This window comes from Cryptomeria japonica, chromosome 4 (genome assembly GCF_030272615.1).
Source record: "Cryptomeria japonica chromosome 4, Sugi_1.0, whole genome shotgun sequence".
NCBI lineage: Eukaryota > Viridiplantae > Streptophyta > Pinopsida > Cupressales > Cupressaceae > Cryptomeria > Cryptomeria japonica.
Genome location: NC_081408.1, coordinates 510,542,724 through 510,565,708, shown reverse-complemented (window position 1 = coordinate 510,565,708; position 22,985 = coordinate 510,542,724). Strand labels below are relative to the sequence as shown.

Genomic DNA, 22,985 nt, shown 5'->3' with positions numbered 1-22,985 from the left:
ATTCTAAAACGTGATTTTTTTATTAAAAAAAACATATATTTAGTTTGTATGTAAAAACTTGAAATTAATATTATTGGTTTTTTGGTGTACATATGTGTTTTTTTGGAATATTTTAAGAAATTATATATTTTCAAATGTTCAATAAATTTGTTGAGTTATTGCCAATTTTTTCCCGAGTTTTTAAAAAAATTGCGTTAGCCAAGTCGTTGTTGAGTCCGAGCTTTCCAACCATGTGCAAGCAATCTGGGGTTAAGGAAAAATTTCTTAGTGATTATAGAAGCGCGATGTATTCTAGACCTAGTGAAATGCAAGCTCACTAGTGCTAGCTGAGAGTCGAACATAGCCATATGAATGATAAATTTCATGATTGAGTTAAGTATTGGAAAAGTGTATAATTGGGGACACCTATTGTGCGAAACGATGCAAGAATTTTTATCGCAGAGACAAAAGTTGATCTACATGATGCAACACGCCATTTCATTATTCTTAGATACCCTGCATCAATAGGTCCATGCCGATTGGTGGGGGAAATAACAACCAATGTCTCAAATTGAACCTTTGCAACCTATAACATTCTATTGGAGGACACTGAACATGCAGGCATCAACACTAGGAGATGAAACAGTGTAAGTCTGTGTAACAACCAAGAAAGAAATGAAAACAAAAGGAGATGATGCTTAGCGATGGCGAAGATAGCTCAGAAGATTATGAGCCAATAGAACTGTCATCGTCTACATCGGCCACGAGACTCACAGAGGAGGTATCGCTAGTTTTCGAGGCTCAATCCTTGCTTGGGGACACATTGCCAATAGAGCCTATGCAACCACCATTCACAGCCGAACAGTTGCCCACAACCGATTCAACAAAGTCCAATGAGAATGGATCTAAAGGTATCTTCAATGACATTAGCAAACTAAATGAGGACAATCCAATTGGTATAGTGCAAAGGTACCTATGGGATCTCCAATCCATGGTCGTCATGATGCAAGAGGTGGGGTTATCTCCCAAAGACTGGACATTAGACACTCTCCCTTGGTAGTCAGTGAAGCACAATGTGTATTGGTGTTTATGCAGATGGAGTCTGACAGAGAATTCGTGAGGTGCTTCACTACTTGAGGATGGCCAAGAGTGGAGACCCCAAAGATGATAGCATCTTGGCACCCTACCAAGCCGACAACTAGAGTGAGACATGACTGAATGCTTATAGCCTTATTTGGTATGGAGACTTGTTTTAGGGATCTCTTCCTCCAACTAAAGCACCAGATTGTTTCGACTGAGGAGATTGCACAACACCAAGATGATATAAATTGTTCATGTAGAGAAGGAAGATAGGATTCACAAGTTTCAAGAATAGTTGACACAGTAGATGCAGCTTACAGAGAGAATGGGTGAAGGCAATAGGAGCTGAGGAAAAATTAAAATCACATTTTATGAAAGTCACTATCAAAAATTATCATCAATTTAAATCAAAGTGCTATGATGTTGAGTCACATCCACATTCCAACAAGCAAAATATACATCTATTTGAGGTTTGTAGTGAGATTGGTAAAATAGGAATTAGATTTGATTTCTTTGTTTGTGCTTTTGTGTTGTTTAGTTTCTTATTTTTCAGTTTCTCTAATTTTAACCTGATACACTTTTTGAGTTGTCAGCTATTTTTAACTCGTATAATCTTTAGATCTCTAGCCATGCAAGAGATATAATTTTTTAATTGTTAGTTTGTAATGATTCCTATCATTAGCTAAACCAAAGTTTGCTAGAGTTGACTTTTTATTTTAGTGGATAAGTATTTATATTAAAACTCACATTGCATTCAAGCAATCAATTTAAAAGCTCAAGTAGAAGTGAATTGGTTTTTTTAATTTATTTTTATGAACTAGCTTTGTAAACATAATATTTGCACTTAGACTAAGAATGGTAATTTTTGCCTACTTGTTGCTGAAATTTTTGAGATATTTTATCTTATTTGATTTTATGAATCAATCATCACTTAGTAATTAATGAGAGCTTTGTATTGCAGTTATAATTAAGTCTTGACGCTTTGTATTCAATTCCCATGTTAACACATAATATTTTATTTCTTAGTATAGATGAGGTAAATTGATTTTTTTTTGAAACATTGCAAGCTTTGAATAGCAAAATTTAGAGAAGTGTAATCATCATAGCTTTGTTTGTGTTGTCTTCCTTTTGATTTGCCAAATTTTGTGTTGTGTAAACCTATCTAGTTCTTATGTGTACTTGCACTACTTAATCTCTACCTTTAACTAAATAGTGTAAGCATGTAAAATTGTAGGTCTTTGTAATGTCCCCAAATCGGGGTAGACCTCTTTTTGCCCAAAATTAACAATTCCAAAAATATAATTCATTTTACCAATAGCAGTCTAAGGTTAACTCCGAAGATACTAGAATCATGCCCTAGGCTTAGGGTGTGGGGCCGGGTTGAAGATGGGTCCAAGTCCAAGCCTGGTCCGTCTTGGGTGCATTACAAGTTCAACCTCTTTGTGCGAGTCACTAAAAATTTTGGTGCCTTTCGATTTCCATTTTTTATCACTGGAAATCTTTGCGCCCTTTCCTCTTTACGTTTCTAATCTTTGTGCAGGAGTGTAGATTGCAAGTGTAGATGATTCATTTCCGTTTCCATTGGCAATGACATTTTTTTTCTTTGTTTAGGTATACGGGTTTGCGATGACATTTTTCTGTCTTTGTTTAGGTATACAGGTATATGTAGACTATAGTAAAATAAGTATTTTATTTATTTATTAATTTCATTTTTTTAAAATTCATATATATAATAATATTATAATATATATGTACAGACATACCTATACCTATACCCAAGGGAAAAAAATTGGTGTACCCACGAATCCGTCCCCATACCCTTACCCATATCCGTACCCAAATCAATAACTTAGGTTAACTCATTTAAAAGTTATTCAGCTTGAATATTAATGAACCATTAACATCATATGAAATGATAAATAACTTTGCTACTAGAACCTAAACCCTAGCTTATTCCCCATAACCAACCATAGTAAAGTTTGGAGAGCAAAACCATGAAAGGGCGTCTAGAGACTTGTTGTGACCATTTCACACATCGCCCCATTGCAAATGGGGACCCCCATTTTTTTCTACTTTCTAGGTCAGTTGTAGAGTCTTTAGCTATTAGCCTTTTCTTGGAAGAGGTGTAGTATCTTAGGTGGCCAGGAGATAATCAAGTCATGTCTCTCTCTTTGGGATGAAGTGAGGTCAGTTAGTTCTCAAGGCTTACGAAGTGAATGATTCATGATAATCATTCCATTCAATCATCTTTTGCTTGCAAAATCTAAGTTGAAGTGCTAAAATTTGGCTAAGGCAAATTTGTTTTCAATGCTTGGAAGGATAGGCTACAATTCAAATTACCATGAGAAGCTCAGAACAAAAGGATTAAGACAATGAAGTTGCCATTTTTGGAGGACTTCCAGTGAGGCATCAAATCCACGAACTATGCTTTGGGACTTCCTTTGACTCCTCAAAGTAGCGAACTAAGCTTTGTGCATTGTTTATTTGAAATGAGGTTATGATCTTGCAAAGTGCGTTGTTAAGAGGATGTTGCAAGCTTAATTGATAGCAAGTCAAGGAAAGGACTGATCACTTCCAATGAAGGCTCAAATCCACAACCTAACGATTTTGATTTCCTTTGATGCCTCAAATCCACGACCTAAGCATTGATCACTTCCTATAAGCCCTCCAATGTGCGGCCTAAGACTTCCAGTACCCAAGCAAAAGCGTGAATTTCCTTCCCCTTCCACTTCCATTTCCTTCCATCTTTTCTTCACCTGCTTTCCTCTCATTCATCCTTCCTTTGGCATTCCTCCCTCCATTTCTCCCTCCTTCATCCTCCTTGCCATCTATCTTCTCTTCCTTCCCTTCGTCACCTTCCACTTTCTTCCTTACATCCCCTATGCCATCATCACATTCTTCCCCTATCCATCTTTCTTTCTTACCCTTCCATTTCACCTTCTCCGATTCCATTTCCACTTCCTCAACTCCTTCCATTCACCCTCACTTCCTTCCATCCTAATTTTCTTCTTCCATCTACTTTTCCTCCCTTCCATCCTTACTCCCTTCCTTCCACCTTCACACTTTATCCTTCACCTTCCACCCTCTATCTTCCATCCCTTATCCCTCCATCTTCCTTCATCTTTCTTCCTTTATCACCTCCTAACAATGGCATTCATCCTCCCACTTCCTAACTTCCCTTTCCTACACCCGCCCTTCCTTTCATCGTTACTCCCTTCCTCTCACCTGCTCCCCCAACTTACTACCTTTCTTCCATCCCTTATGCCTCCCAACTTCCCTTTCCTTCATCCTCTAACCCATATCTCACATCTCTTACCCCTTACTGCCCTCTACATACCTTTCCACTACCCACCTTTAATTCGTTTCAACCCTTCATTCTCCCATTTATCACATCCACTCCTCCTTCATCCCACTTCCTTCCCAACTCATTATCTTCAACTCCCCTCCCCTATCGTGCCACATGCTTGGGCCCCACGAATTTTAGGATGGAGATAAAGTTTTAAGGCATTATTCAAACACCAACAACATCGCTTCCAATCAAGCCTCCAATCCACGAACTAAGCCTTGACATTTCCTATGCCTTCAAAGAAACACGAACTAACATTTCCTTTGACCGCTTCAAAGCACGAACTAAGGAATTTGATTTCCTTTGATCACCAAAAAGCACAAACTAAGGAATGGCAATTTCCAATCAAGTCCCAAATGTGTGAACCAAGGAACTTGAGTTCCAATCAAGCTTCAAAAACACGAACTAAGGAATGACTCTTCCGATTGTACCTTCAAAGAGAGAACTAAGCACTTCCTTTGACCACTTAAATTTGCAACCTTTCCACCTCTCATTTCCTTTGCCAGGGTAAAAGCAAGAATTTGTTATGCTTGCCAAAATCCACATTGGAAGTCATGTTTGTGTGCTGGTGATTAAGGAGGGGCCCGCTAAGGAAAGTGGAAGTGTATTTTAATACAAAGTTTAAAAGCAAAACAAGTCAACCTAATAAAGAATTCAAAAGATCAAACGACACATCCTTACAAGCCATCATTGCCTATAAAGGATGGTTGATCATGTCATTTGATTATTCATCAATTAAATCGATTTGTCTCTATATATTAACAGCGAATACCTCATTGGGGCAGGCAGAATTCTATTACGAATTGCAGACCTGGAGCAATTATACTTGGGGTGAATTTCATCAATATTCACCAATTTACAAGGGTTTTGAATCGCTGTTTGATTGTTTTGCAGGTTACATAGAGGAAATAAAGGCAAATTCGAACTGTAATCAACCAGATTTAGGTAGTGAATCTGCAGGCAAATTTATAGCAGACCTAGTTGAGGAGATGTGATTATTGATTATGGTGCCTATAAAAGAAGACCTAGGGCATCATTATTTGACTGCAATTCAAATCATGAGCAGAATCAGAGGCAAGTCTGATCTGAAAATCACACCTACAAACAAGTTTCTTGAATATAAGTAACTTGGCAAGGTTAATTCCAATCAAAATCAGGTGAATTCCAACCGATGGGGAGAATAAGATCGGAATTAAAAGAAGTGTGTTGTGAGGTATTCACACATTGCCCCATTGCAAATGGGGACCCCCTATTATAGGCGCTTAAAATGGCTAGGAGTCAAGTGGATAGTCTTGCATAAGTATGTAGTAGGTTTGCAAAGTCTAGGCATGATGAGTTCAATCATGAGTAAGGAAGGTTTGCCAATTTGAAGGTCACTTCAGGAAACCTTCTTAAAGGAACGAACTTCACTTCATGTACATTCATTGTGTAACGAGTTTCTTACACTTCTCCAGCAGAGCAAAGACTCACTCTAAGATCTCATGTTGACCAAGTTATCAGGTATTGAAGTTGAGAGCGTAAGTGAAAATGAGAAAAAGGGAGTTTGGTCTTGGTTTGAAATCCACTTCATGAACTTAACCTTAGGAGCGAACTTCATGACTTCATGTATTGGAGCGAATTTACAACTTCATGAGTTGCCACTTTGGAGCGAACTTCATGAGTTGCCATTTTGGAGCGAAATTCACACTTCATGAGTTGAGCAAGTGGAGTGAAATTCATACTTCATGAGTTGAGCAACAAGAGCGAATTTCCAACTTCATGACTTGCCTTCTTGGAGCGAACTTCATGAGTTGCTAAGTTGGAGCGAAATTCCCTACTTCATGAGTTTAACAAGTGGAGCGAAATTCATACTTCATGAGTTGCCATCTTGGAGCGAATTTCATGTTTGGGACATTTGGAGCGAGGTTCATACAAATCAACTTCATGAGTTGATGATTGGGAGCGAATTCCATTCAAATAACTTCATGAATCAATAAAATGGAGCGAACTTTATACAAAATGCACTTCATGAGTTAGAGGTTGAGGGTGAATTTCATGATTTAAGAAAATGGAGTGAATTCCCTATGAAGGTGAACTTCACGTTTGAAGGATCTAGAGCGAACTTCATGTTTTGAAGAGATTAAGAGAATTTCATTCAAGCAAACTTCAAGAGTTGGACATTTGGAGCGAAATTTTCTACTTCATCAATTGCAAGTTTGGAGCGAACTTCATGAACTCAAAGTTTGGAGCGAACTCCATGAACTCAAAGTTTGGAGCGAACTCCATGAACTCAAAGTTTGGAGCGAACTTCAAAAGTTGAGGATTTGGAGCGAATTTCTACAAGGGTGAACTTCATGACTTAGAAGATTAGAGCAAATTTCAGGAGTTGAGAAAGACAAGAGAACTTAATAAACAGGGTTATTGAAACAAGCTTCATGTGCACATAATCTAGAGCAATCTTCATGTTGAAACCTACATGAGCAAATCTCAACTTCATGAATTAGCATGTATGAGCGAATTTCATATTGAACTTCACAAACTCAACATGCAAGAGTGAACTTCATAATTGGACAGAGGGGAGCGAACTTCATGTTCTAAGCTGCAAAAGCGAATTTCAAGAATGAAAGTAAATTCAAAGGCAAGACAAGGGCAACTTAATGAACATCAAGGGTGGAATAAACTTCAAGAACTCCTCTCCAAAGAGCGCTAAAACAAATTCAAGTGTCACTTCATGAGGGTGAAATCTCTTTATATGTTCTTATTAAATTTATATATCAAGTGTACTTGATACTCGCTTGTCTGTTTTGCAGGAGATGAAGCAAAGATACAAGGAGAACCTCTTCAAGAAGCTTCATCAACAAACACAAGAACATCAAGGAAGAGAAGGTGTTTAAAGACTCTCACCACCTCAACTGCATGAGGACTTAAAATGCTACTAGGATTGAAAGACTTCAAATGTTCAATAACTATAAGCAATAGGGCGAGATATCTTCAAGGTTCTCATTCTACACATTGACATGGAGAGATCACAAGAGTGCAAAGGAGAAATCATCCAACTACCTCAAGGCACTCTAGACCGTCAAGGAAGAGTAACCTACATGATGGAAGGATGTTTTACAATCTTGAATTCCCTTCCGGAATCCAAGAATTAAAGTCAATACAATGAAGAGCTACATTCAACGAATTGCATCATTCATCAAGCATGTCGAAAACGAAGGAGGATCAACCAAAGTCATCACAAGACCTACATCGAACATGATTGAAGAAGCAGATATTTTCAGAAGAGTTAATCAAAGTTTTCTTCTCATCAGCATCATCATCACATTGAGCAACTGAATAATGTTGAGTATCAAGAGATATCTCTCAACATCCCTTCATGATGGTGAGTCAAATCAAGTTTAAAAGTGCAAGATTGAAGTGGCATCCCAATTGCTACTCCACCAATTAGAGAGGTCCACATCAGCGCGTCTTGATTCAATGAACCAAGCTCACCCATGGATACACAAACTCTGATGTACCTACCCTTGATATCTATTGGTGTACGCTCATTGAATGTAATTTTCTCATTGGCTAAGGAGAGTTTGTTCTAACAAACCCCATTTAGGGTTTTCATTGTAAAATCTTGGCCATTGATGGAGAATCAATCTTGGCTATTCATTGTAAATGAGCTCTCTATATAAGACCCAAGCGCTTCATTTGTAAAGGTTAATAGTTGATAGTTAGCTAATAGTGATTAGAATAGAATAGCAACTAGAATAGAAGTTAGATTAGGAGAAGGCAAAGATTGTTGTCAAATCCTTGTTGTAAAGAACAATTGATTTCATTGAAGTTATGGTGAATTTCATTTGTTATTTCAACAACTCGCATGGTCTATGCTTCTCAATTTATTTTCATGTTGATTAGATTGAATGGAAGAGATTGTTGAATTAATTTGTGTGGAATTCGTTTTGTTCATACCACTAGCCTCTTGCCGATTGTAAGTGTGCCCTGCGTGGTCAACTGGAGTGATATGAGCTTAACTTTGAATCGTTACACATCCATTGCTTATGCTTTAACTTGAATGGTGATCAATGTTGATGGTAATGATTTGAACATCTTTGAAACGTCCTTAGAAGATTGCACTGAGCTTGTGTCAAATTGTTCAGTTTGATGGTGAGACCTTGCTTGGTAGAATTCCACCTAATCATTCATCCATTTCTTACATTCTAGGCCTTAGAGTAGACTTTCTCAACCCCTCATCTTTTGCCCTTTTTTTCAAAACTCTAGCTAGTTTAGAGTCAAAAGCATCACCATATGGTAACATCAGATGATCTAAGTTCCAGCGAATCAAGCATTCAGGCATTCAAATGTAAGACCCCTTGTAATTCTAGCATAATCACATCAAACCAATGAGCTTATCCACACATAGTGACCCTACATTCATGAACCTTGGAGTCTTCTCGAGTGATCCTTACGCTTGTCTTCAGCATCCATGAGATTTTGTTTAAGAGAGGATAAGATACTTTTAGGTATTTTATTTTGTGTTTGCATGTGCATAAAAACACATCAACAGAGTGAATCTGACCTTAATTCTGGCATTTGCATACTCGTGTTAGCATTTTCAGATGTAAATTTTCATTTCCAGTTTGATACAAGGTTGAGTTAAGCGTATGGAGATGGAAAGAGGAATTTCACAAGGTGGAGAAGTCAAAGTGTTCAGGTTCAAGTCACAAAAAAGGGTGGATAGATAATTCATCAATTACCAATGTAAGTGAAAGAGCTCATGCGATTCATGAGGAAGATAGCCAACAAGTGCAAATTGAGATTCACAAGCATGAAAGAAAGGGTGTGCAAGATAAGACATCATCTATCTTCATGGGCAGCGGATAGGAGAACTTCCGTCATTGGGAAAGACAGCAAAGAGCAAGCATGAGAGTGAAGATGCAAGAAAGGAATTTTACAAATATCTTGAATTTCCTCTGGAAATCCAAGAAGCATTGCTAGTACAAAGGAGAAATGAAGAAAGGGAAAGAAGATCAAAGATAATGTGATGCAATTTGGGAGTATCTCCTACCTTCGTCTCATTCATTGATTGAGTTTGAAAATGTTGAGTATCAAGAGATATACCTCATTCATTTACAACTTCGTGATGAGGTACCAAGATCAAGCTAGCTAAGGTGGCGCCCAATCATCACTTAGCCAATCATATTACTTCAAGCCAAGGCATCCAGATTCAATGTACCTGACTCATCCATCAAAGAGGATAACTACCACATGTGGACACAAACTTCAATGTACCTACCCTCATCATCTATTGGTCAATCAATCAAAGAAGGACGTGTATCCATTTTATTGTAATTTTGTCATTGGTCAAGCATTAAATGCTTTGTAATGGGTGTAACAAACCCAAATTAGGGTTTCTATCTTTCGATCTTGTCCATTGATTGTCAATCAATCTAAGCCACTCAATTGTAATAAGAGCACCATATAAGGCTCCACTCTTTCATTTGTAGAGGTTAATAGTGAATAGTTAATAGATAGTAGAAAGTAACAGATAGCAGTTTGAGTAGAGTAGGAAGAGAAAGCAAAAATTGCTGTCAATACTTTGTTGTAAGATGTCATGTCCCCTCCTTGATCATTATATATATCCTAAATGAAGCAATTATTATTATTAATTAATATAATAATTACCAATGAATGATTAACTGAAATTTATTTATTTATTAAATATTATTATTTAAATAATATTTATTACTAAGAATATTCTTGAAATACTTAAATAAAAAATTAATAAATTAATATTATATTATAAACATAATTTACATTAGGTCAAACTACATCCATTGGGAGATTACACCATCAAAGCTGATCAATTAGGCTCAAACTATTAAGGCAAATGGTTATGCAACAAACCAACTATGATTAATAATAATTACCTGAGGGAAACGCAGCATTATAAAAAAACTTCTTCTTAATACATTTATCTCCTCTACTATATTTACCATCACAATTTCATGGAATCGAACTTTATGGTTTAATCGCCTTGCTAAATATTAAGGGGTGCAATGATTTTGTCCATAAACTATTAATTAAATTACAAGGATTAAGTGAATTGGTTCAGATGTGGCTAAACCTGGATTATGAAAGGGCATCAGTCAGTTATAGGAAGGTGTCTCTTCACAAACAGCATAACCCTCCAGCATGGAAGAAGTATAAGAGGCCATTCTAACATCCAAGGGAGGCATCAAAGAATTCAGATGGGATATTTTAGAAGATATTAAATATTTAGCATTTCGTTGGTTACCACAGTTTGCACATATCAGATCAGATTCAGAACTGTTATTAAGTTTACAGTCAGCAACATCCTTATCCTTGGTGGAATGAAGGGAGATACGTTCAATATGTATGCTTAATATATGAAGCCCATTAACATTTTTATGCAGAATTTAATAGTGATATAAATTTAGATAATACTATAATTATAATTATTATAATGTTTTATAAGAACTGCAGCTGCAGTAATATATAATGATAATATCTGAGAATAAATAACGTATATAAATATATATATATATATATCAGATAGAATCCTTAAGGTAATATCAGAAAGAAGGTTATATTTCTCTGTTATCACTGATTGGATTCATGTTAAGATAGTTTTGTCTCCTAATCAATTTAGTTTAAGTCATAAGTATGTTGAGATGGATTAATTACGGTTAAAATAGACCTAAACTTCGTAGGAGACATTACATAAGAAGCATGTAAACTTCATTGAAGATATGGTGAAATTCATATGTTGATTCAACAATTTGCATGGTCCCTACTTCTCATTTGATTCTCATATTGTTTAGATGAATGTCAGAACCATAGTTGAAAAACTCGGACTCAGCAACCCCAATTTTTTTTAAAAACTCAGGGATCGCCAAAACGCAGGGAAAAACTCAGCAAATTTATCAACACTTGAAAATATATAATTTCTTAAAATATTTTTTAAAAACACATTTATACATAGAAAACCAATAGTATTAATTTCAAGTTTTGTATAAATGAAAACTATAAATCATAAATACATACATATCAAAGTTCAAACTAAATATAAGTTTATAAGAAAATTAATAATCACGTTTTTACATGATCTAAGGTCAAACAATTAATAATCACTAACATTTTATTAAAAAGATAAACAATCTAATATTTAATTAGTCAATTAACTTTCAAAACCTCAACCGGTTTTTAAAAAAATAATTATCTTTTTCTAGTAAAAAAATTACTCTTGATTTTTAAATTATTTAATGTTTACCAATAACCCATGGTTAACTTTTTTTTTAAATAATCATCACAATTACCATCTCATATTTTAAAATGGCAATTAGTCTTGAAAAATCCTAACAAACCGTGATCCGTACACGACACATAAGGCTGGCTTACTTCTTGTTTCCTAAGATTTTCTTCTGTAGAAGATCGACTGTTAGGAGTGGAACTTGATCCATTAGTTGAGTTAGCGTTAAAAAGCCCTTGTGTGTCGGGGAAGAAGAAAAATCTCAAGTCAAAAATCTGCCCTCGTGCGTCGGAAACGATGGCAGCGTTATTATGTTTTTAGCACCGATTTTTCCGCGAGACTCGGCAATTTTTGGCAATTTTTTAGGGTTTATTTTGCAGCAAGTTTTTACAAAAAGCATTGCCAAGTTTATTTGCAAGTGACTCGCGGCCAACTAGGGCTCGCGTGTCTATTAAAAACGTGTAGAGTTTTTCATCGTTGGTCAGAACTTTGTGCATGATCAATGGTGAAATTCATACACCCACACTACTAACACTTTTCTGATTGTAGTGTGCCTTGCGTAATCAACTGGATCCACCTTAGCCAAACTTAACTTCATTTATCACTCCTTCATTGATATGCTTCACCTTGAGGGTATCCATGCTTGTAGTGGTGATTTGAAAATCATTAGCTATCCCTAGAAGATCGCACTAGCCTTGTGGAGATATAAGTTGTATGTCAAAGCATAGTTGAATTTCATCAAAGATTGTCCATTGCTCTTGCAGTCTTAGGATTAGAGTAGCTCTCTCAACCCTCATCCTTTTCCTTTTTTTAAGTGAAGTGAAATTGCACGTTCCAGCGACATTCAAGCATTCAAGATTCAGTGTAAGTCCCCCTTGTAATTCCAACAATATCACATCAAACAACTGAGTCTATCCAAGAGCACGTCAAGACCTGACATTCGGAACCTTGGAGTCATCCCATTTGATCACGCAGCTTAGCATTTGGGGAGTCCTTGTTCAAGAGAGGATAGAATACTTAGTATTTTATTCTATGTTGCATAGTGCGTAAAAACACCACAAACAAGACTGTTCAAGCCAAATAAGAAGAGCATGGAGCATCCAACTAAGACAACTTGCCCCTTGGAGCACAAATGGTAGGAACATCTAACTAACACAATTCCATCTACTTGAAGTGGACTACTTAATTTGAGGGAACCGGTATATTGCCTCTCCCTAACATATATCCTTCCATTCCACATATGATTGCTTATGGGGACAAGGAATCAATAAATTTATTAATTAAATAAACATAATAGATTGACAAAACTTATTAATATCTTGGTCAAAGATATATTAAAGAGCATAGATGTATAATAACATTACCCACATTGCATACCAAGTACTTGTTAATTTACAAGTTTGCTGTTTGCCTGAATGTCAATATTTTATATCCAATCTGATCTGATCTTTCCTTGAAATTCATATTTCTTATCCTCTAATTTCACTTGATCGTTTGATATCCACCCATAAACTTAATAATATTAGGATGCTTATATTAAATCAGACTGTTGCCTTTTATTTACTATTTTTCTGATTTCCAATCAAATGTTCCTTCTATTCGATTTGATCCTTTCTTGGATCTGATTCAGATATCAGAATGCTGCTACTCTTACATTTAATTGATTCTTCATGGATGGATGCCCTCATAATTGAGTTCTATCTCCCTTTTATATCTTTATTCTTGAAGGAGACACACCCCTCCAACATTGCTGCCCTTTGCAAGAGTTACACCTTTTCTTTACTAATTGCTGTTAATAATTTAATTTAAATTAATTTCTTAATTATCTTGGCACCCTTATGTTAATATTGCTGATGATACACTTTAAGGACCTGCGATCCAAATAAGGATTGTCATAACATATTTTCTCTTGACAAAAAATACGATGGTTAGAAGAAACTCACCAGGCCTAATAAAATATACTAAAGTCAGACAGAACAGGTTCTTGCATCAGAAATTGTCTCCTCTGGTATCAGGGTTTCCTTATGAAAGTGTACGGCTGGCAACTCAAGGAAGTAATGCACCAATCAATATCAATCTTTTATTTGAGTATATGTATTAATTTTATTTTATTATTATTATAATTAGAATTATAATATTTATTTATTTATTTTTAATAATTTATAATTTAATCTCATAAGAAAGGGACATTACAGACTTCTTTCAATCAAAAAGCATAAAAATCTTGTGTCTCAAGTTGAAGAGCATGTCAACCTTTTGCTCTAGGTGAATCTAATAAAGAAGTACCTTTAGTTTTATTCAGCACTAACATGAACACACCAAAAATCTTTGAACAAATTGTAAATAGCGCGTACATATTTTTCAGATTAGGTTAGTTTTTGTTTAAAAAGAAGCTTCCCCTTCTAATTCAACGAGCAGTTCTACCACATCCCTTGTGTCACAATTAAAGGAGCAAAATAAAATGCTAGCATGCTTAACATTGAAATATAGAATCTTGAAATTTCATGATACAAGACTGGCATATTGAATATGCAAAAAGCATTCAAGTGAATCCCTATGAAATGACTTTCATTCTAACACAATGCATCAAATTAAATAAAAGTATTCACAATACTACAAGAATAACTTGAATATTGATCGTGAAAGAATAGTCAAATCTGTCCATTTGCATACATACTTCGATCAAACTTCTAACCTTTCACAAACTTTAAGTTTCACAAGTGCTTGTTTGCTTTCTCCTGCCTCATGGTAAGAAAAGTTAACCTGCCAAAGGCATCATCAAAAGGCAAGAGAGCTTATACGTTGTACTAAATAGTGGCCCAGATGACAAAACAATAATACACAATAAAAATGCAAATAATTTTTTGCAATTTTTTTTTCTTTTTCTTGTATTTAAAGAAGAAATGATCTATACATTACAATGAACATCATGAACATACAAGAAAAGGATAACATAAACATCATATAAGTGTCCTCAAGGCCTCACAATGAAACAACTCATATAACAATAATCATATATACATTAAGGATTGAGATGCTTTTACAAATAATAATGCATAGCCTTGCTCAAGGAGCATGGTTCAGATTACATAGCCATGGATATACAAATGATCATAAATTACATTACAAGGTATACTTATGGATACAATCTTCTAATACAAGGATGTCTGAAACTCAACAACTGGAGAGCAAGGTAGATCTTCAATCTTCTTCTCAAACCATCACGAACATCAAGCAACTCGTACCAAAACCCAATGGGTGCAAAAAGCACTCCACCCAACCGTGTGGTGCCATAAAGTCCACCCCCTGTGCTAGGAGGTATCAGTCGGACCCCAGAGACATGAGGGAGGTAAAAATCACGAAGCAATAACATAATCAAGGCTTAAATGGAAGCAACACAAATATATGCCAGTCCTGAACAAGAACTCTCAGATCACCAATACAAGGGAGACCACCGGAAGATAAAACAATAACCAATTCACTAGATTCCAGAGGCCCAAGAAAACACAGAAGAACAACCAGGAAAGTCCACTAGGTAAGCAATTGGGAAGAGTATCGTCACTAGGTTGTCATGGGTTACCCTAGTAGGTCTTCACTAGGTCCCGGCCCCCATCTTGGGTTACCCCGGTAACCTCTCCCGACCCCCAGCCCCCATCTTAGGTTACCCTGGTAACCTCTCCCGACCCCCGACCCCATTCCAGGCCTTCTCATTTTAGCCTGAACCTAAACGAGCATTCGGGAGTAAGAGAAGTGTACAATGCAATTATCTTATTAAGTGTGAACTAACTACCCATCCCCAAATTTATTATATTATGTTATCACTTATTAACAAACTTTCATTGAGTTACCCTAGCGACCACTTTGGGTCCCGACGCCCAATGAAAGCCACTCCCCCATAAATGCACCTAGGAAACAAACCAAATCTAACAGGAAAAACACAACGAAGAAAACACTAAAATAACATAGCAAGGCATAGCCCTCTTGCTAGAATGAATAAAGTGCCACAAGGGGAGGTTTCACAGAAGGTTAAGGATTACCATCTAGCTTTCATTCACACAAACAGACTGTGACATAAATTCAAGGAAATGACAATGCAAAACAACGAGATGATCAAATTTTCCCCCCTGAGGCCTCCGGATAAGATCAAAGGATCATTTCATTGAAAACTTCCCCACAAGAACCAAAAGAACCCAGACTCGATTATGATCATTTAAGCCAAAATAACAAGATACATCTAAACAACAAGATGAACACTATAACATACCAAAATCTATACATCAATACTTCACAAAAATAAATACCAATTTTCATTATTCTTACCCATTCAAAATAAAGATTTTATTATAATGAAATACATTGGGCATTACATCTAGAATAAGTCACTCTTCCACATTCTTTCTATTATTATGCTAATAAAAAGGAAATTGATAATATTCAAAAACAAGTATTTCTTATTACAACATTTTTTTTCCAATAATTTAACTAATACACCTTTGATTATAACGAAAGATTATTCTTACTATATGCATATGAGAACCAATTGAAAAAGAGACCACAAACTTATTTATACATATATATATTTATATATATATTTGTATATATAAAGAAATATATCCTCACAGACTGAAAAGAGTAACAGAATTAACTTTAACTGAAAAGGAATTAACTGATTATAAAAATAACTCTAAATCCATATATATATATATATAACATTATCGAAACCTAACATCAAATGAGCCAAGGAATTTACTAAGCGGCACAATAACTATTAGTGAGGCATGAAGGATGTCATGGGTCCCACGGTTGGGGGTATTACAGCCCACAGTCGTGGGGTGCCCACGGCCGTGGGTATTACAGCCCACAGTCGTGGGTATATCCCACGGTTGTGGGTGTAAACCCACACCTTCAACAAAGAAAAACAATGAGCGACAAAAAAAATATATAATACGACAAAATAAAATTTTGAAAATAAAATTTCATGAAGATATATATATATATATATAAACATAGATACTATCAAACACAGGCAATGCTTTGATTACACAGAAAGCTAAAAATTAACAAAACAAGATATATGGACAAATTTGATCAATAATGAAACATATATATAAATCCACATAACGAGGAATCTACAGACACAGGAAAAATCTAAATCTGATTTGCATCAAATACACAGAGGTCCCAATGCTCAAAGATAATTCCCAAATCTTTCAAACCCCTGAAATTTAATAATCTAAAAGTATACTTTTCCCCAAAAACTATTAACAAAATTCCCAATTGAGTAATCAGAAAACTGAAATTCCCAATTTATTTCTACAACCATAAACACCAAATTAATCCTTCATCCAGGAAAATAAAATTTAACATGCAAGGCAAGGACAAAATCCCTACCTCAAAAAACGCTATCCAGACTTTGATGTGAAGAAGCAGGAATGAGCAACAGCAAAAAATTCTTGGATCTAGCCAGAGAGCCCACCAGTTCCAACAACAAAGCTTCAATAATCTTCCATCAAAGTTTCAGAATGAACCCCCAATAATTCCACAATTTTCTTCCCTTCACCAAATTTTCAGTAGAAAACAATCCCAATATTCAATTCCCATTTTTCCCTCAAAAGCTCCAGAGAAATTTTCACAGGAAAAAACCTTCTCCCCCAATACCAAAAAAAAAACACTAAAAAGCATGCTATCGTGCCTGCCAGATTCATCATTTCTATTAATTTCTATATTTTATAAGAGAAAGTGGGGGAAAAGATTATTTATTTATTTATTTCTCACTATTATTATTATTCTTTAATAAAGCAAGAATTTTAAAATAAGATTCCCATGACTACTAAATTATTAAAACACACACACACACACACACACACACACACACACACATATATATATATTTATTTACTTAAAATCTTAATATCTTAAAACAATAACCAATTTAATTTAAACACACATAATAACATTAATTAATTAAACCGGGTTATAAAATGTTATATAAACTAGAATTAATTCTTTGATGTCTAATTAATTTAATCTACACTAATACTATTTTCATTTCATTAACTTTAGTGAATAAACATGAGTATTAAAATGCCATTTAATTTGCAAGGTCAAATTTACACCAACTAACACGGAGAGAGCAACCATGGTTGACAACACCACACAAGGGTAAACTGACATCACAAGGCTGACCACAACCTCAAGGTTACCTGACAAAGGGTAAAGTCTAGGGTCTGACTGATATCTCCAGTTCCACTTTACTATTGGGTTGATGAGCACACTTAGACCTGCAAGTTCAGGTGGAGTCGATGCTCGGTACTTGCAGTTGCATAGGCAAACGTCAAACATGTGCATATAACATATAGCATCACATCGTGAAAGAGGAATGGAAGTGACGTAGCTTGCCCATAAAGAGCAGTGTGGCACTTTTTCCCCTTCACCCCAAACACATCAGAGATAATAAGCAATGTAAGATCAAGACAAATATACATCTAAGAGCATCAAGATAAAATTCTAACATTACAAAAATATTCCATCTATAATCATCTAACATATAGAGCGAAGATACATCAAATAACATCACATGCTCAAAACATCATTATTTTAACCATCCATATAACATGAAATATCAAAGTCACATAGAAATCCAAGAAGCATAGTCAAGCATCACAACCAAATCCAAAATCGACTAGCACCAAAAGGGTCAAAGCCACACACAGAAAGCTCATAAATATAAAGTCTGTCAAGTCAAAAGAGAGGGGCACTACAAATAGAATGACAATCAAGATGAAGAAAAAATAATAACATAAGGGAATTAGCAAACAAGCACTAAGGAATATTCAATAATTTTAGAACAGCACGGAATTGATAAAAATAAATCAAGTGAAAATTTGTCTGGCAATCCCAACACTTGGCCACTATAGCACAAAAACAACTATTTTACGAAAGCTGAACATCATGTAAGTTGAAGAATATTATATTCTAGTGCAAGAGAATCAATATCTATCCAAGCCAAAAATAAATAAGCCAGATGAAATTGGAAAAAGATATCAATAGCAGGCACTACCATTCCTATCACTAACACCGATTGAGAACAAATCATGAAATTTAATTGCAGCAACTAGCCACAATGATAGTAATTGTAACTGATAATCAACGAAACATTTCTGCAAGTAAAAGGTGATTACATAATGCATGCATGCAGATCATCTACCAATTTCTTGAAGCCAATGGCCCTTTAAAGAAATTAATCCATAGACAATCCCCAATGACAAAAGAAATCACAAAAAATTGCTTTATTGCTGAGAAAAACAAATTTCTCACACAGAGAAACATCAATATCTCAAGTTTTTAACATGTAACCAAATGAAGAAAAATATACCTCATAACTGGAAAGCCCATCCCTCTCATCACATTTCTTATTGCCACAGATGAATTGCCCTGTTAAATAAATAAATTTCAATGAAATTTCATGTACTTTAAACTACTTGGTCTTCATATTGAGAAAAAGACCAACTATTTGCCAGCCACAAAAAAAAGACCAATAACTGAACCAAATTTTACACAAAAAAAGAACCTCCCACGCTAATCAACAAGATTATTCAAGTAAATCTCAGTAGCATTTCACTTCCACTGTGTTCAAAATAGAATATATTATTGATAAGTAAATGGTACAAATTACAACAAATGGCTATATTAGTCCCACAAAGATCATAATATGTCTATCCAAAACAATTTATTGTTAAAGGAGATCTATAATATTGTATCAGACTTGTGCTTAGTTGTCAATCCCACAATTGTGTGTCTCTATGTACTAGCTTAGCATATATACTACTATCTTACAGTCGTTGAACTCTCGAATCTATGTACCTCAGTCTCATCTCCTAACACAGAACTGAAGCATTGCAAATTTGAAAGGACTGCAGATCCTTCAATGAAAGTAACTAGATATAAACATACAATTGACTTCACATATCCATTTAAATGAGTAACTGTTATGGTATGATTTTCATTTTAATTAGAAAATACACTTCTTTGTATGTCATTAAAATAAATAAACTCCAAATTCCTTTGTTATGAATGAATAGATAGATATTATCCCTCAAATGGGATTTCTAATTATCTTGCAGCAAAAACTTTTTATTTAATTGATCCTATTGCACATAAATCCCTCCTTCATAAGGATCTTCGTTATGTTTTCTTTTTCAAATAAGGCCAATATTTATATCACTATAAAAGATGATCGATACAAAATGATCAGACTTCAAGTAAGAAGCAATGGAGACGGAACAAAGACCAGCAAATAAGAAAAAAGCAAGCAAAACAAACAAAGACTAACTGAACAGAATGTTGCCTCGGTAAATATGAGTTATTCTTAACAAAGACTAAGATAAGAGGAAACTTGATGAAAAAGAAGGCAATGTTCGATGTTCCATTAGTTGCATCAGCAAAAGACCAAATTAGTTTTCAGACTGTGTATGGATCTCCAGAGCTCACCCCAAGAACCAATTCACAAGTCCTTTCCTAGAATATGTATGTGGTAGGAAGTGGGAGATTCTCGCTAAGGATGATGAACTCTTGGAGAAAGAACCTTGGTGTGAAGCATAGAAGGAGCTGTGTTATGCCCTTTATGTGGATGAACATAGTAACTTCTCAATGTGAGCTTCTGGATTAGATTTGATTGATTCAAAAAAGCTCACACAATCTAATCCAGAAGGTCACATTGACATACATATGGATTGTAGAAATCTACAGATATTGATAGTAACTTCTTTCATACAGGGATATCAATTAGCACATTTTGCAGGATCCCTGTAAAAGACATCTTCTAAAATGTTAGTTCGTCCTACCAAAGTTGACTGCATGGCACCAATGGCAATAACTCATTGCTGGAGAGCATACGATTGATGCAGTTTATTAGAATGGGTGCATTATGACCATACTCTTTCACCTCCTTAGTAAGACCAGAAAAAGAAGCCGCCAGATTGGTGAGATCATCAATAACTGTAGCAGCACTAATTCTTCCTCCAGCATTGTAATGGGTAGGTAAAGAATCCTCATAAGGTGGAGGTGAGTTAGCATTGCTTTACAGTTGTGAGGGTAGCCCTAAAACCTACTACAACTGGGGATGCTGGCAGTTTGACTAATAAAGGAGCCAAGTTCTGGGGGTCTTTAGAGGAGAGATGAAAAACTAGAGAAAAGTGATTGGGAACAAGAAAGGGAGGGTTTGCAAAGATATCAGGCCTTATTGTAGAGCTGGTGAAGTTTGCAGATCTGCCAAACAGATCCTCCAAACTGGAAACATAGGTGGTTTGAGATCCTAGATAGACAGGTGCAAAGGCAATTTTGACCAGCCTTGTGAGGGAGTGGGGTGGGGTTGCCCATTCAACATGACAACCCAATTTGTAGTGGAATGTGTTCCTAAGTTTGCTGAAAATCCAGCCCACAACATAACCAGTTCAAAATGGTTTTTGTTGTTATTTTATGACAGCCTTGGTCCATCAATGAGAACCGATCAAAGATATGTTCCATGGACCAATGCAGCCCCAGTTGATCAACCGCCAAGTCAAGGAACCAAGAAAATGTTTAAGTGTTCTCTTGTCATGAGGCTGACTTTGGGCCTTTTCCCTCCACACTTGCATCTTGCCTTCACACCTTGGAGTCCATTGGTCCATTCTCCTTCCCTCTTCCTTCTTGGGAATCCCGGGTTTCGGGATTTGGGGAGCTAATCTATCCCTTCCCTTTTTGGGAAGAGGTATCCTGTCTCCCCAAACCCTGAAACTCGGACTTCCCTTCCATTTTGGATTTTAGGATTTGGGGAACCAGTCCACCCCTTCCCTTTTTGGAAAGAGGTATCTTGTCTCCCCGAACCCCAAAACCCAAACTTCCCTTCCATTCTGGATTTCGGGATTCAAAGAACCAGTCTACCCCTTCCCTTTTTGGGAAGAGGTATCCTGTCTCCTCAAACCCCAAAACCTGGACTTCCCTTCCATTCCGGATTCGGGGATTCAGGGGAACCAGTCTACCCCATCCCTTTCTGGGAAGAGGTATCCTATCTCCCCGAAACCCAAACCTCCCTTCCATTCCGGATTTCGGGATTCGGGGAATCAGTCTACCCCTTCCATTTTTGGGAAGAGGTATCCTGTCTCTCCGAACCCCGGACTTCCCTTCCATTGTGGATTTCGAGGAACCAGTCTACCCCTTCCCCTTTTGGGAAGAGGTATTATGTCTCCCTGAACCCCAAAACTCGGACTGTCCTTCCATTCCAAGTTTCAGGATTCAAGGAACCAGTCTACCTCTTTCCTTTTTGGGAAGAGGTATCCTGTCTCCCCAAAGCGTGAACTTCCCTTCCATTCTAGATTTCAGGATTTGGGGAACCAATCTACCCCTTCCCTTTTTGGGAAGAGGTGTCCTGTCTCCCCAAACCCCGAAATCCGAAGTCCTCCTATTTGATCCCTCTTATCCCTTCGGACTCTAAAGTTCTCAACTCCTCTCCCTTTGCAGCAATTTCCTGAGGGCTTGATGTCCGATCTTGGACGACTACAACACTTCCAGATGGTGTGGTCAACACTCAAGGCTCTTAATGCTCCACCACCTCTTGCGCCTTGTCTACTTTCATTCATGGAGCTACAGGGGCACATTTAATGCTTTTGCAAGATTGCCATCAAGTGGAGTTCAAGGCCATGCTTATTTATAGTTACTTGATGGCCTTCATGTCAAGTTTGCATGCTCTAACTTTGGAATGTCAGGCAATCTACCATCTAGAGGTACTTTTGTTCTTGGGATTGCCTTGTCAGGGTATGGATGGATTTCTTGCATGCACAACCATATCAGATCCTTGCACTTCCCTACCTTCCCGGACTGACATTTTGTTGTATACGCCAGGATCAAGGTTTCCCCTTATTGACCGTTGGACTCTTCTCTATATAGGTTGTTAAGCTGGATTGTAAAGGGTTCTTTCCCTGCTAGCTTGAGCTACTTTCTACTATTTCACTTCTCTTTAAGATTTGTATATTTTCTTGCATTTTTGCAACTATAAGTTTGGCCTGGGCCTGAGAATGAATTGAAATCATCAATCTTGCCTCTCTTCGACTTATGCATGTTGTGTAAGTTTTCTTACCTTCATGATAAGTGTGTGTTTCGTGGCTTTCTCTCACATATGTTGTGTTAACTTGTCTTCTAAGTGTGACTTGTGGGAAAAATTTTCTCCTTTTGACATTCAGCAAATTCTAACACCTATACATGTGTTTGGGGTCACAACTGATGTTTGTGCATTTGTGTCATTTCGGTGTGGGGAGAGGGACATCTCTTATCTTGGTGCATCACCTCTTTACTTTCTGCATTTTCTTG

The 22,985-nt window shown here is 36.3% G+C and overlaps 1 protein-coding gene across 2 annotated transcripts in view; it reads right to left on the bottom strand.

The window, feature by feature from the left end:
• The window catches only part of LOC131034640 (uncharacterized), a 218,051-nt gene that overhangs the window by 66,890 nt on the left and 128,176 nt on the right, over positions 1-22,985 (bottom strand). For both annotated transcript variants that reach the window (XM_057966192.2, XM_057966193.2), the window contains exons 7-8: positions 19,018-19,076; positions 14,338-14,405 (exon numbers count right to left, since the gene is read on the bottom strand). In XM_057966192.2, coding sequence (XP_057822175.2) covers positions 14,338-14,405; positions 19,018-19,076 — 127 coding nt within the window. The remainder of the gene's footprint in view (positions 1-14,337; positions 14,406-19,017; positions 19,077-22,985) is intronic.